This window comes from Bombus impatiens, unplaced genomic scaffold (genome assembly GCF_000188095.3).
Source record: "Bombus impatiens unplaced genomic scaffold, BIMP_2.2 scf_0197, whole genome shotgun sequence".
NCBI classification, from domain to species: domain Eukaryota; kingdom Metazoa; phylum Arthropoda; class Insecta; order Hymenoptera; family Apidae; genus Bombus; species Bombus impatiens.
In genome coordinates this window covers 2,874,447-2,887,760 of record NT_176616.1, presented here as the reverse complement: position 1 = coordinate 2,887,760, position 13,314 = coordinate 2,874,447, and the positions used below count along the sequence as shown (strand labels likewise).

At 31.4% G+C, this 13,314-nt stretch overlaps 4 protein-coding genes across 9 annotated transcripts; 3 read left to right on the top strand and 1 right to left on the bottom strand.

Moving 5' to 3' along the window:
• Positions 1-761: 761 nt before the first annotated feature.
• Positions 762-6,302, top strand: LOC100740409 (lactosylceramide 4-alpha-galactosyltransferase). Of its 3 annotated transcripts, none has more exons than XM_012382942.3 (5): positions 762-1,343; positions 1,479-1,770; positions 2,935-3,325; positions 4,188-4,398; positions 4,800-6,302. In XM_012382942.3, the coding sequence occupies exons 2-5, from the start codon at positions 1,590-1,592 to the stop codon at positions 5,067-5,069; spliced, it is 1,053 nt and encodes a 350-aa protein (XP_012238365.1). In that variant the 5' UTR covers positions 762-1,343; positions 1,479-1,589; the 3' UTR covers positions 5,070-6,302. The 3 variants fall into 3 exon arrangements, with proteins under 3 accessions (XP_012238365.1, XP_024221887.1, XP_012238366.1); XM_012382943.3 differs by lacking the exon at positions 762-1,343 and adding an exon at positions 2,071-2,258 and having other exon boundaries at positions 1,632-1,770; XM_024366119.2 differs by lacking the exon at positions 762-1,343 and having other exon boundaries at positions 1,628-2,202; positions 2,275-3,325.
• Positions 6,303-6,869: 567 nt separating this feature from the next.
• Positions 6,870-8,962, top strand: LOC100740285 (probable splicing factor, arginine/serine-rich 7). 2 transcript variants are annotated; one of them, XM_033319638.1, is made up of 3 exons: positions 6,870-6,983; positions 7,061-7,488; positions 7,582-8,962. In XM_033319638.1, exons 1-3 carry the CDS (start codon positions 6,976-6,978, stop codon positions 8,721-8,723), a joined length of 1,578 nt encoding a protein of 525 aa, XP_033175529.1. In that variant the 5' UTR covers positions 6,870-6,975; the 3' UTR covers positions 8,724-8,962. The 2 variants fall into 2 exon arrangements, with proteins under 2 accessions (XP_033175529.1, XP_003487737.1); XM_003487689.4 differs by having other exon boundaries at positions 6,873-7,488.
• A 485-nt stretch (positions 8,963-9,447) lies between these two features.
• On the top strand, positions 9,448-12,245 carry LOC100740168 (tumor susceptibility gene 101 protein). Of its 3 annotated transcripts, none has more exons than XM_033319639.1 (9): positions 9,448-9,465; positions 9,782-9,857; positions 9,959-10,043; positions 10,173-10,238; positions 10,314-10,477; positions 10,559-10,679; positions 10,773-11,002; positions 11,073-11,428; positions 11,500-12,245. In XM_033319639.1, exons 2-9 carry the CDS (start codon positions 9,804-9,806, stop codon positions 11,684-11,686), a joined length of 1,263 nt encoding a protein of 420 aa, XP_033175530.1. In that variant the 5' UTR covers positions 9,448-9,465; positions 9,782-9,803; the 3' UTR covers positions 11,687-12,245. The 3 variants fall into 3 exon arrangements, with proteins under 3 accessions (XP_033175530.1, XP_003487736.1, XP_012238329.1); XM_003487688.4 differs by having other exon boundaries at positions 9,458-9,619; XM_012382906.3 differs by lacking the exon at positions 9,448-9,465 and adding an exon at positions 9,472-9,638.
• Positions 12,025-13,311, bottom strand: LOC100740529 (transmembrane protein 258). Its single transcript, XM_003487691.4, has 3 exons — positions 13,084-13,311; positions 12,414-12,653; positions 12,025-12,329 (listed from the first exon to the last, which is right to left on the bottom strand). Exons 1-2 carry the CDS (start codon positions 13,084-13,086, stop codon positions 12,414-12,416), a joined length of 243 nt encoding a protein of 80 aa, XP_003487739.1. The 5' UTR covers positions 13,087-13,311; the 3' UTR covers positions 12,025-12,329.
• Positions 13,312-13,314: the final 3 nt, after the last annotated feature.

Sequence of the window (13,314 nt, the reverse complement as noted above, 5' to 3'; positions counted from 1 at the left end):
AAAATATGGAACGATAGTTTTTCATAAGATGTTTCGTTTTTTCGAGAAAAATAAATTTAGAAATGTATCATGTACGCATATCAGATCAATTCGTGATTAAACATATTCAAACTTCATTTTCTTGAAAATAAGGCCTTGAATGGGAAGATATTATTTAACATCATTTAATATTTTTAACTTATTTTCGCATGTATGTATGCCGATTGCTTAGTCATACGTAGTTGATATCCAATCAAGTTATATAAAATATATTCGTAAAGTTTTTAACTCGATTTTTTCAGAAACGAAGCTACATATAAGAAAATGTTATTCTACCCTTTTTAATTATGTTTCCATGTTAGAATCACCCCGAGGCCGGTTGGACTATGATTTCCGACCCACCCTGTATAGAGAGGAACAAGCCCTTTATAATTAGTTTTTGATTTCTGAAAACATCCAGGGAAATTACTAAAGAAGTAGGTATTACAATAAATTTAAAACTATGTCTTTCAACAATATGAACATCTAGAGGCTCTAAAATCTATTAGCTGTCAATAAGATTCTATCAATATTATTTATCAACAAGTAAAGAATAGTAATTAAGGAAATCCATAATAGATTTTGAAAAATGACTGAAAACATAAATTATAACAAAGATGACCGATACAATAGCACGATACAATTTGCAAAAGATAATTCATAATTTTCTAGTTATCTGCAGACAAGGAATCTCCGTCTTCAGCAAAATGTTGATCGCGCAATGTACGTTTAGGTTTCATTTCGCATGCGCGCGACCACCAGTTCGACCACGTACAGACGATAGACGTGTTACTCGCGTACAGTATCGAGCAAAGAAATATAAATACGAAATTGTTAATTTACTGGCAAAATTGTCTCTACGATCGTTACGACAGCCTTGAATAATAAGTTAAACCTATACGTTACACATGATGGAAACGTTTACATTCTAAAGTTTCACATATTTTATTCATACGTCCAGTGTATCAGTGAATGACAACCTTCATATTTTTTTTCACAATGACAAGGAAAGAATAGAAAAAAATATTTGACTGAAAATTTTCTGGAAAAGTGCTGGGAGATGAATGTTTATTGGCAGAGTGTCGTTAGTGTAGCCAGCCAAAAATGATGTGTATTGACGAAAGTAATCAAGTAGTTTTAGTAGTGTTTGTGGAAAAAAGCCAATTACTTCGATACAAGTGTACGACGTTATGTTCCTTGAACGATACGCGCAGAACAAGCAGAACGACAGAATCAATCCCCGGTTTATTGATTCTGTGAGATGAACTAATTTGAAAAGAGGACAGGGGCTAGAGCTGTTACTACCCAACTCGTTGAGTAACCAGGTACACGGATTTCGACCAATTGCAATTCTTTCAAAATATTTTTTACTCGTCGCCTATTAAACTAATCTTTCTATCATATCAAAAATAAGACTACGTTGCTTGATTCAATATTAAGAAAGTTATTCTGTTTTGAAGGGTGCACGGAGACCTTTTTGACTAGTTATACGCATATATACTAATGTTGCTGACCACTCAGCATAACTAGTAAAACTATTGTAAGTTGTAATCGGCTGTCATTCAAGGAAAATGAAAAAGAGGTTTGTCCTCGGCTTCCTGTGCACCATCGTAATTTTCATCCTGATGATTTCCACCGATAACGGTTTCATTCAACACATATCACCGTTCGTGATTGGTGTTTGGAACGACATCACGTGTTACGAAGAAGAAGGCGCGCCGGATGGCCTTCCGGATTTTGATCCGCAGTTAGGTTAGTTAAATTTAATTTATCTTATTTAATTACGATCATCCCTTGTAATTGATATTGCTTACCTTATAATACATGTAACAACTGCCTTACTACAAATCATCTATTTCATAATATTCCAATGAAACATCTCTACGGTGTTTCTAATCGGAACAACTAATCTTACACACATTTTATCTCTTCCTGTGAATTGTGTCGATTGAAGTGTATTTATATACGTACGTCGTTGTTTCTTTGGTGCAAGAAGGCAACTCGGAAGAATTTTGGATGCATTTTTTTTCATTCTCTGTATGTTTGCCTTAGCTTATCGCAGAAGACTGACTCATCAGCCAAACTCGTGAAGCTAAAGAGCAGGTCCTGGGTGGGTGGAACTAATTTTGCTTCAAAAATTAGACAAAGTTGATTAGGATCGGACCATCCCTTCTAAGGCATTATGTAACAACGCAACTTTCTCCCTACTTACATGGGAGGCGGGGGATCATTAACTAATTGTAAGACATTTTTCAGGCTAGCAAAATTGCGCTTGTGCCTCGCTATTCATCTTCTTGAGGCTAGATAGCTGGCGTTGATAGTGCTTGACTCAATAAACAAATGTTTTTGTCCAAGGACGAAATACAAATTCCAATGTAAATTTGTCTTCTTTCTCTACGAGATAAAAATCATATAACTTCAAGATAAGAATTGTCTAATCGGTAGTTATTTCCGTAACATAATTAATACCCTAAAAAGTGTTCAAGATTTAATGTAAAATTTCGAGGGAAGTATTATCGCGAATTATTATGAAATTATCATTGAAAGAAGAAGAATTTTCAATTAATATTTCAATAATATTTTTCACCATGTTATTCTTTGTTGTTATGTAGACGTGCCTGGTACACCCAAATGCTTCAAGCTAATTGTTTTAATTTAAATCCCTCGTGATACTAAAAAAACCAAACATTAATGATATATCTCATACTCCTAATATTATCACCTAAATTGATAATAACAATTTAGAGCGTGTCTATACAATCACGCGATTAACATTTTAAATGAAAAATAACCGATGCTTTTTACTATATCTTATCATTTATATTGTTTTAAGACTGCTTATCAGGATCTTTTACCATTTTACTAGCAAATTTTGTAACCGTATAACTATATGTCCTTTATACTAATCGACAACAGATAAACCAATGACGGATAGAAATATCTTCTTCCACGAGACATCCTGCTTCGACAAAGATGGTTTGGTGCTGAACGCTCGTCAAGCATGTGCCGTCGAATCCGCGGCTAAAATGAATCCAAGTATGAACGTGTATTTGCTGTTTATCTCCCCTTCGAAGATTTCGGATCAATCAAGAGAAATGTTCAATCAACTGCAAACCTATTCGAACGTTCGGATCAGGCATATTAAACCTGAAAAATACATGAGGGACACGCCTCTGCATCTATGGTATAGTAGTGGCATATTGAAAAAAAGTTATTGGCCAAGAAGTCATATGTCAGATATTCTCAGATACCTGACCCTTTGGAAATATGGAGGAATATATTTGGATCTGGATGTTGTTGTCATCGCGTAAGCGCAATTATATAGCACTGTTAAATATCTACTTCTTAAATATTTATTGTCAGTGAGTTTAGAATAACGTGACTCTAAATTCATGTTCATATATTCTGATAACTGTAAAATGACAAATTCACGAGAATATTGAGAAATCCGTCATGAGTATATTTCGTGTAAATATTATTCACGAAAGAGGAAGTTTTCATTGTATAGGCTCTATGGGTGTGCAAAGTCCAAAAAATGTCGGGATCCCGGTGTTCGAGACGGTTCAGGAAGAGATCGATTCGGGTTGGATGAATACCGAAAGTATCTCGGAGATTGAAAATCTCGAGATTCCCGAGAATCTCGAGAACTAGTTTTGTTTAATACGACCATGGTTTCGATTAGAATTGATTCTATGAATTCATAAATTCGATAGAAATTGAAGGTGGCTTCGTTATTCTGCATATTTATCGTCATTTTATATGTTTTAAAATCGAAAGGAAGGAAACTTATTTTGTGAAAGAAGTTTGAAATTACTGCAAATGTATATCGGATTTTCGAAATTTTTGGGAATCCCAAGATTCTCAAGCCCCGAAATTGCTTCTAAATCCGTCTCAATCCTGAAAAGATTTTTCGGCCCGACTCGTCTCAATATTTTCGGTATCTCGCGCATCCCTATTAATCTCGTATTAAGTGTAGTAGAGTTGTGAGTTGCTTGCTATTTGCGTACTTGCTACATTAAACAAGAGGAATGCTTTGTTTATTTATGTTATGTTTACTTTACATGTAAAAAAACAAGGAAATCATGCATGTTTTCATGGATTCTGATAGATTACAATATTTATAATTACAAAATCAATCAATAATATATCGTACGAAACGCTTGTGTCAGATCCCTCGAACGTTTAACAAATTTTGCTGGTGCCGAAGACTGGAAAAATGTTGCTGCCGGTGTTATGGGATTTGACGTTACAGAGTTGGGTCGTCGTATGGCAGATGCCTGCATTCGCGATATGCGAGCGAACTTCCGAGGTGACGTCTGGGGTAACAATGGTCCTGGTGTGATCACTAGAACGTTGCAAAAACTCTGTTCAACTAAATACGTGAGTACAATAATTTGATACTTGTACAACAATTTGATTCGTTGAAAAGTATTATTTTTTTACGGCGGCATTGTCGCTATAACGTAAAGTGGAATAAGTATCGAATACGAATTTTATTCTTCAAAGTAATAATATATATATTATATATATTGATATATATATTAATAATATATAAATGAACGAAGTCAGCAGATCTAAATATGATATTCAGGAAAATTGATAATTTATCTTTATTACATATTGCGTACTATGCTATTATATTATATGTAGTTAGAAAATAATGATTATACGATACGGGAAACTTCTTCAATATTTTGTTAAATGTACAAGATTCGATATTTCAAATTATTCGTTGATTTAACTTTGAAGAAACGAATATATAACATTTTATCTTCTCCCAGGTTCGTGACATGACAACAAGTCGGTGTCATGGCTTTAAAGTTTTCTCTCCATCGACCTTTTATCCGATCCACTACGAGAAATGGAAGATATATTTTGAAACAAAGGACAAGAACACAACGATGCAGATCGTGGACAAGGCGATGACCATTCACGTGTGGAATAAATTTAGCAAATTCGAAAAAGTGGACGTAAATAACGATGTTCCGTACGTGATCATCGCGAGAAAACATTGTCCAAAGATTTTTAACAATTGTGGAAAGATATTTTAAAGAATAGAAGTGAATCTAAACAAAATATCTTCTACATTATGTCTTGTATGTATGTACATAATTTTTTACAATAACAAACTCTATGCTTTGTAGTTTGTACACCACTTCTTATCTAAATGGCCAATACGGGTGCTTGTACTCATATTTTTCTTAAAATATTGGTAAAAGATGATGCAGTTCAATCAACGACCGTAGTCAGATGCAAAATTTATTGAAGAGCAGATTATTACAATATCAAAGACCAAATTCAGGAAAAAAAAAGTAAAAACAAATAATATACATGTATACATATTGTATATCATATCTATCAAATCTATACATATCCTGCATCTAGTTACATATCTATGGATAATAAGAGACTACAGTTTTAATCATATCAAACCTTTGTTAAAATATCCACTATTAAATCAAGAAAATTTAGTAGAACGCGAGAAATGACGTTATTTATGAACTATATAAAAAATGATTGAGACATTCGATATAATCATAAAAATTCAGATAGATACATATGTATAATAACTATGTAAACCTGAAAAAGTCTTTCAATCTTTAAAAAACGCTGATATGTACTGTGAAATATTCTTCCGCTGACGCGATTATATATCTTTGCATATCCTCTTTAAGCAGCATTATCTCATCTTTTATTAACAAGCTAAGAAAAAGTTGAAGAGAAATGAAAATGTATCAAAAATCGCAGTTGAAAGGAAAATACGAGCATACGTTAATTGATAACAAGGAAATACATATCAGAAATATGTACTGCTCAAGAGCGAATGAATGTAAAAATGAACATTTCTAACATTGAAATATGCGAATTTAACGTCTAAAAAAAGAGAATGTTTATATTATATAAATGAATGTTTGATGACGTCGAATTGACTGCCTTGTGAACACCCTGTTAATGAACACAGTGTTTGTTCGTGTTCCTATATACATAATATATATTTATATAATTCATGAATTATTATTATGCAAATACAAAAATCTTATTATGCACCCGTTTTGAAGGTTTTATGTGTTTTGTATGCATTTACAACTATTTGCATACCCCGGTTGTATGTTGAGAAAGAAATAAAAAATATTGAACCCTTATACATGAAAAGATAATACAAACTTTTATTAATTCCGTGTATAACCTCAAAAATGAAAAATTATACATATGTCGTATCACATAAATAAGTAGTTAATTGTGCGCAATAATAAGATACGTGAAATAAATGATTCGATAGTGAATATTTGCATCTTTACATTTTTAGTTACATCCATTTATAGATAGGCAATGAAACTATACTCCCCTCTGTTTACATATACTGTAAAATATAATGCTGTTTTTATATTGACAGATAAAGCTATTAAAACTATTAAATTTGCATAATTAATTAATTATCGAGGTTTTGTAAGAGTAAAATAAATTCTATATACTGATATTAAGACAGATTAAGATTAATTAAACTACTATGTGCTTACATACATAAATTTCATTTTCATTTCCGTACGATATATGCGAGCTGCGATCACGGCTACATGTACACAAGTGTAATGTAGGATAGGTATGTATTGTATAGCGTGATATTTCATAAATGTATATATAAATTATATATATATATATATATATACATATATATACCATACATATTCCAAATGTATATGCATAAACTGGACTTTTAGATTTAAAAAACGGATATTTTTCAAATAAAGTTGTAGAAATATATAAATTATTACAAAATATCTATAAACATCTGTTATCGACTAATGATAAATCTTCCTAAGGATAAGCTACATGAAAAACATCTAGAGTTTTATAGTTCATGCCCCCAACGTCGCTATGAAATTGTCGAGAAGACGCAAAGAATGTACGAGTTATATAGAATGAAAGAATACTACAACGTTGGAACCTTAATCTGATATGAAAAAGTAAAAAACACATAACTAATATCATGTTCGTCCATTTTTTGCCGTAATGTATCAATTAAATTAATTTTTTCGCGTAGCGTGTACAATTCGTTCGCATGCAGAATTAGTATTGAAGCCGTATCCTTCAGAAACCTAACCTCTTTCGAGTATATTAAAGAGATTTTTTACAAAATTGAGAAAAGAATGGCGGTTGGATCTACAAAAGTAGTACAGGTGACAAATATTGCACCTCAAGCGACAAAAGATCAAATGCAAACTTTATTCGGGTACCTCGGAAAGATAGAAGATATTAGATTATATCCTACTATACGGGACGTTGCAGTACCTGTTCAATCCCGTATTTGCTACATAAAATTTCACGACCAGGGATGCGTTGCAGTTGCTCAACATATGACAAACACTGTTTTTATTGATCGTGCATTGATTGTAATACCTTACCAGAATGGAGACATTCCAGATGAACAAAGAGCCCTTGAATTGACAAATAATGGTACAGTTGTTCCAGGTAAACATTAATGATAATCAAATTTTTATCTTATATCATCCTTCCGTAAACTTCATTTTTAGTTCTATATATGTATATAATTTTTATTCATAGGTCTTTATCCTTCTGAGCCCAAATTGCCACCAAATGTTGTAAATGCAATAGAAGGGATTCCTCCAAATCATGTTATTACCACTATGGATCCAAAATTAGAGGCAAACGGATTACCACCTTATCCACATTTACCTGGCCATTTAGATAGCAGAAGGATTGAAGAAATAAGAAGAACGCTTGTCCTTGCCAATTTAGATCCTTCTGTGACAACAGATCACTTACTAGATTTTTTCAGTAATAACAATGTTGAAGTGAAGTATTTACGCATGTGTACTAGAGATTCAGATACAGAGCACTATGCATTAGTAGAACTCTCTGAACAAGCTGCTGTAGTTTCTGCATTATTATTGAATGGAAAGCTGCTTATGGACAGACCAATTAAAATTTATCATTCGACTCAAGCAATAGCAAAACCTGAAGCAAAAAGTAATGAAGCAGCACAAAAAGAAATAGAAGAAGCTATGTCCCGGGTAAAGGAAGCTCACAATTTAATTTCGGCTGCGATAGATCCAATGATCGGAATGCTGTCAAAGGACAAACGAAGCCGTAGCGGTTCTCGTAGCCGAAAATCTCGGTCGAGATCAAGAGGACGTAGTAGACGGTCCAGATCGCGCAAAAGATCACGTTCTCGTCACAGACGTTCACGATCACGTCATCGACGAAGATCAAGATCTCGTTCGAAACGTTCTCGTTCTAAAGATCGTAGACGAAAGTCACCTTCTCGTAGAAGAAGTAGCTCTCGTGGCCGACATCGTTCCCGCTCCAGATCTCGACGTTCTCGATCACGTAGATCAAGATCTAAATCCAAAGATCGCAAAAAAAGATCTCCTCGTCGAAGGAGCCGTTCTCGATCTCGAAGTAAACGTTCAAAATCCAAGTCTAGACGGTCAAGATCTAAATCTAAGTCCAGATCCTCGAAATCAAAGTATTCAGAAAAATCGAGAGATAAAGACAAAGATAGAAGAAGCAAAGATAAATCGGATAATGGCAAAAAGAATGAGGGTGATAAGGTTGATAAAGAAAAGAGCGAAAAAAAATCTAGTAAAGAAAAGAAATCTGACAAAGAATCAAAATCTGAAGAAAAAAATAGAAATACATCCGAAAATAACGAAACAAAGGAGAAGATAGAGTCTGAAACTTAAATCTTGATAAATTACGGTCTATAAAAGTTTAATTACAACTCTCAATCATTTTGTTATTTTAATGTTACGATATATCGTAATGTATCGATCAATAAAAAATATAAGAATATAATACCGAAGATTCTTCTAGCTTGTATGTACAGAAACAGTGTACATATTAATACAATTGTAATAACATAAATGATGAATACATCTTTATTACTATATTTTAATTCCTTATCTAACTTCTAAAAAATTTGGTAATGAATAATTAATAAATACAGTTATTCTATATTTAATCTTCCTTTTATCGTTTTAAATATTTATAAACTATATTAGTTAAGCAAGGTTTGATTGTTGTAAACATTTGACATAATACATACATTTTTTTAACTTTTATAATAATATAAAAGATGTTTAAACCATAAACATAAACAACTGCAAATTATCAAAAGTAGTAATTATCAAATTTGTATTGTTTCAGAAATATTTCTTGTCTAACAGTTTCTTCTCGTTAAAATATTCTCTTTATCATTCATAGATTCATAAAAAATGTCCTCATTTTTTAAAATTTTATATTATAACTCTTCTTATTGTATGTGGCAATAAATAACAAGGAATTTAACATATTCTTAGTTTTTCTCTTTGCGTGATTTTAAAATGTCCGGTATACATATATCCGGGGGCAGCACTAACTCGTTATTGAGGAGTCGATGATTATTGCAACCTCCTTTCAATAATTTTCTCTGTTCCTTGATTCAAAGTATGTAACAAGTAATACCGAATCATGGTATTGTAATGTTCAAGACACTTTAAGTGACAGACGAATGAATCAACTCAGTTTATTTACTTACAAATTGTAGCAGTAGAAAAAATTAAACAACATTTCATTATATGCATGTAAGGTTGACAGTAATGTAAGTCTGAAGCTTTCAAATACGTATAACGAAAGATAACACGGTAATATAATTGCTCCGTAGAATATTCATTGTTAAGAAATTTTGATATTTAACATCGGTAGAAAATCATTCGTACTTTAAAGAGAAAAGCGTCGTTTTATTTATCTTTCTTATATTCAGTAATTCTAAAATACGAGGTTAGATGGTGAAAATGACATCTCTAGATGAAGGGAAAATAAAGCAAAGCTTATCAAAGGTGTGTACTGTATATTTTTTTGGAGTATATACATATATTTTTAATATTATTTCTAATACATACACTTCAATGATATTTATAAAATGTATCTTATCTTTAAGTATCAAAATGCTGACATCACTAAGAAACATGTCATGAAAGTTTTGAGTCTTTATAAGGGTCTAAAATATAATGTAGAACCATTTGGTAAGTGTAAGAAATGTATCTTCTTTAAAAAAGAATGTATTTATTTCCAACTTTATAATAATATATAAAAATAAATATAAGAAACATGAATTCATTAATTTATTGCTAATGTATTTTATCTTATAACAGTATTTAATGATGGATCACGCAAAGAATTGTTTAATTTACAAGGAACAATACCTGTCTCTTTTAAAGGTGATATAATTAGATACTTCTGTAAAAAGCAATTGAAGAAGTACAAAACAAATTTTTATGTTATATTGATTTTAGGTACCTATTACAACATTCCTATATGTATATGGTTAATGGATACACATCCTAATAATGCACCTATGTGCTATGTTAAGCCTACTGCTGATATGGACATTAAAGTGAGCATGTTTGTTGATCATAATGGGAAAATTTATTTACCATATCTTCATGATTGGGTGCCAGTAAGTAACTTGTATATAGTTATGTCTTATTATCCATTATCTTATGATATCATTATAGTAGTGTATCATTATTATGTTTAGCACTCATCTGATTTACTTAGTCTAATTCAAATAATGATTGTAACATTTGGAGACCAACCACCTGTTTATGCTAAACCACGACAAGGTATACAAACAAGTTCTACACCTTATCCAGTACAACGTAAGTATTTGTCATTTTTAAATATTCACATGAAAATTCTATTATTCTATTATTAAAGAAAATTCTATTATTAAAGAATACAATTTTATATAGCTTTCATGCCTGTACCTGGAAGTGGAACACATATACCTGGTTCTAATTTCCCACCATATCCACAAAATTCGCAGTATCCAGGTGGGAGTAATATTTATTCTCCATACATGTCTACTACATCTTCTGGGTTTCCATACCAGGGCTCGTACGGTTCATATGGAGGAAGTGCATCAAATTATCCATCACAGGGATGTACTGGTTCCTTTCCATATCCTCCATCAACACAGCCAGTAAGTTATAATTTTTAACAGGTAAATAATATACATTATTAGTACTCATCTCCTTTTTACAATTTTCAAGTCACCAACAGTGCCTGCCACAGCTGGTGCATCAGGTACAATTACAGAAGAACATATTAGAGCATCTTTATTGTCAGCAGTAGAAGATAAATTAAGACGAAGACTTAAAGAACAGTTCTCACAATTGGTAGCCGAGCTGGAAACGTTACGTCGAACACAACAAGAACTCACAAGCGGATTTACCCATCTTACCGACTTGTTCGAAAGATTAAAAAAAGAGAAAGCCGAACTTGAAAAAAATATAACTATACTCCAAGACAAAGAAGCTGAATTGGAAAAAGAAATTGCAAAACTTTCTGACAATCAGTCAATAGATGTTGATGAAGCTGTTACAACGATCGCACCACTTTATAAACAGTATGTATTTTTAAATAGTTATTTGTTTTCAATTCTTTTAAGTAACATTATTGTTTTTTGTACAATTGTAGAATGTTAAACGCGTTTGCGGAAGAAGCAGCCACAGAAGATGCTATATATTATTTGGGTGAAGCTTTACGTTGTGGTATCATAGATTTAGATGCATTTTTGAAACAAGTGCGACAGCTTTCACGCAGACAATTTATGCTGAGAGCACTTATGCAACGCTGTCGCCAAAAAGCGGGTTTGGCTGGTTAAACATTATACTCAATTTTTACGAAGTTACACTATTCAATATTTTATTTTATTACAAATGATGTACGCAAAACAAACTATATAAATCCCACAATAATAGAGGGATAGAGATATATGTTATAAAAAAGAAGCATCCTCGTTATAGAAATTGTATGCTATATATACAGTGATGTATTTTTGTTTCATGTTGTATACATTTTGTTCATAACAAAGGACTTGAACGTAAAACTTTTATACATAAAACTGAACAAAAAACATACACAAACACATACATATATATATATATACACACACAAAATGAACGAATGAAGGTTTAAACAATTATACTAAAAATAAATATCTTTGTTTTACGAAATTATATTTCAAAATGTAATGTATTTAAAAATGTGTAAAAAGTGTGTAGTTTTTAATTGACTTTTTTAAAACTATGGAAAGAAGTCATATACCTCAAATAGTGACTTTAGATACATATTAAAAAATATAAATGCTTGTTCACTGTGTGATAAATGTATAGATTGATCACTACATTGCACGATTTAGTAAAAATACATTGTTTTTATTCCTAATGATGTGAGATTATTATATAATTTCTTAAATGCTATTACACATAATCCTAAAATTAGTTTTTCTCATTAATCGAATCAATCTGCAATAAAAAAGTGAGACTTATAAATATTATAAAAAATTACAGTTTAATTGTATTGACTTAAATTTTTAGAAAATAATGTACCTATACATAAATTCCAACCCAAAGGAGTAAAAATAATATACCAAAACCAGAAAATATTGCTGCTACTAGAGAGATTAATAATTCTTTAAACATGTCCCTTGTAAATTTTGTGCTAGTAACTTCATAAACAAAGAACCATGCTGTAAAGAATATTCCAATTCCTAGTAACACCACTGCCAGTAATGGAAAAATTGCAGGATTTATGGGAGAGACATATCTTGTCATAGACTCGATTTCCACCTAAAGTAAAATAATAAGATTTTATTAGGAAAACAAATAATTATTCTCATTTATTTGACATACATACAAATTTTTAAATATCTTTATGAAACCTGTTTCCAAATTTCAAAATTAAAATTAATGTAAATATAATTACAGTTTTCTATTTTCTTCAAGCAGAATAAAACTTTTTGCATGAATGATTTTATAAAAACAATATTACGTAAAACACATATAAATGTACATATTATCAATTAAATAAATATATAGTTTAATATTAATAAGTTTTGAAGATATACATCTTTGGTGAAGAAATGCTGGGAAAGGATTCCATAAAATTATAACTGTACTACAACATAAAATATCGGATTAAATATAATAAAAGGATAATAAAAAGTGACGTTACTCTATGTGACATAAATTTTCATAATAGAATAAATATTACACTCACCATTGTATCAAATATTTTGACGTGGCTTATAGGACACGTAAACTTACATGCGACTAACGACAAGTATGCAATTGTACTCTGCAAACTTCAGTATAATGCACACTTATGAACGCAGTCATATACACAGGTTTCGGCAGTCACTAGTCACTATCAATATGGAGGACAAGTTTCTCGCTTTTTCGAGGCAAACAGAGATGAGTAGACTATCTCTGTTTCTATCTGAGCATTCAT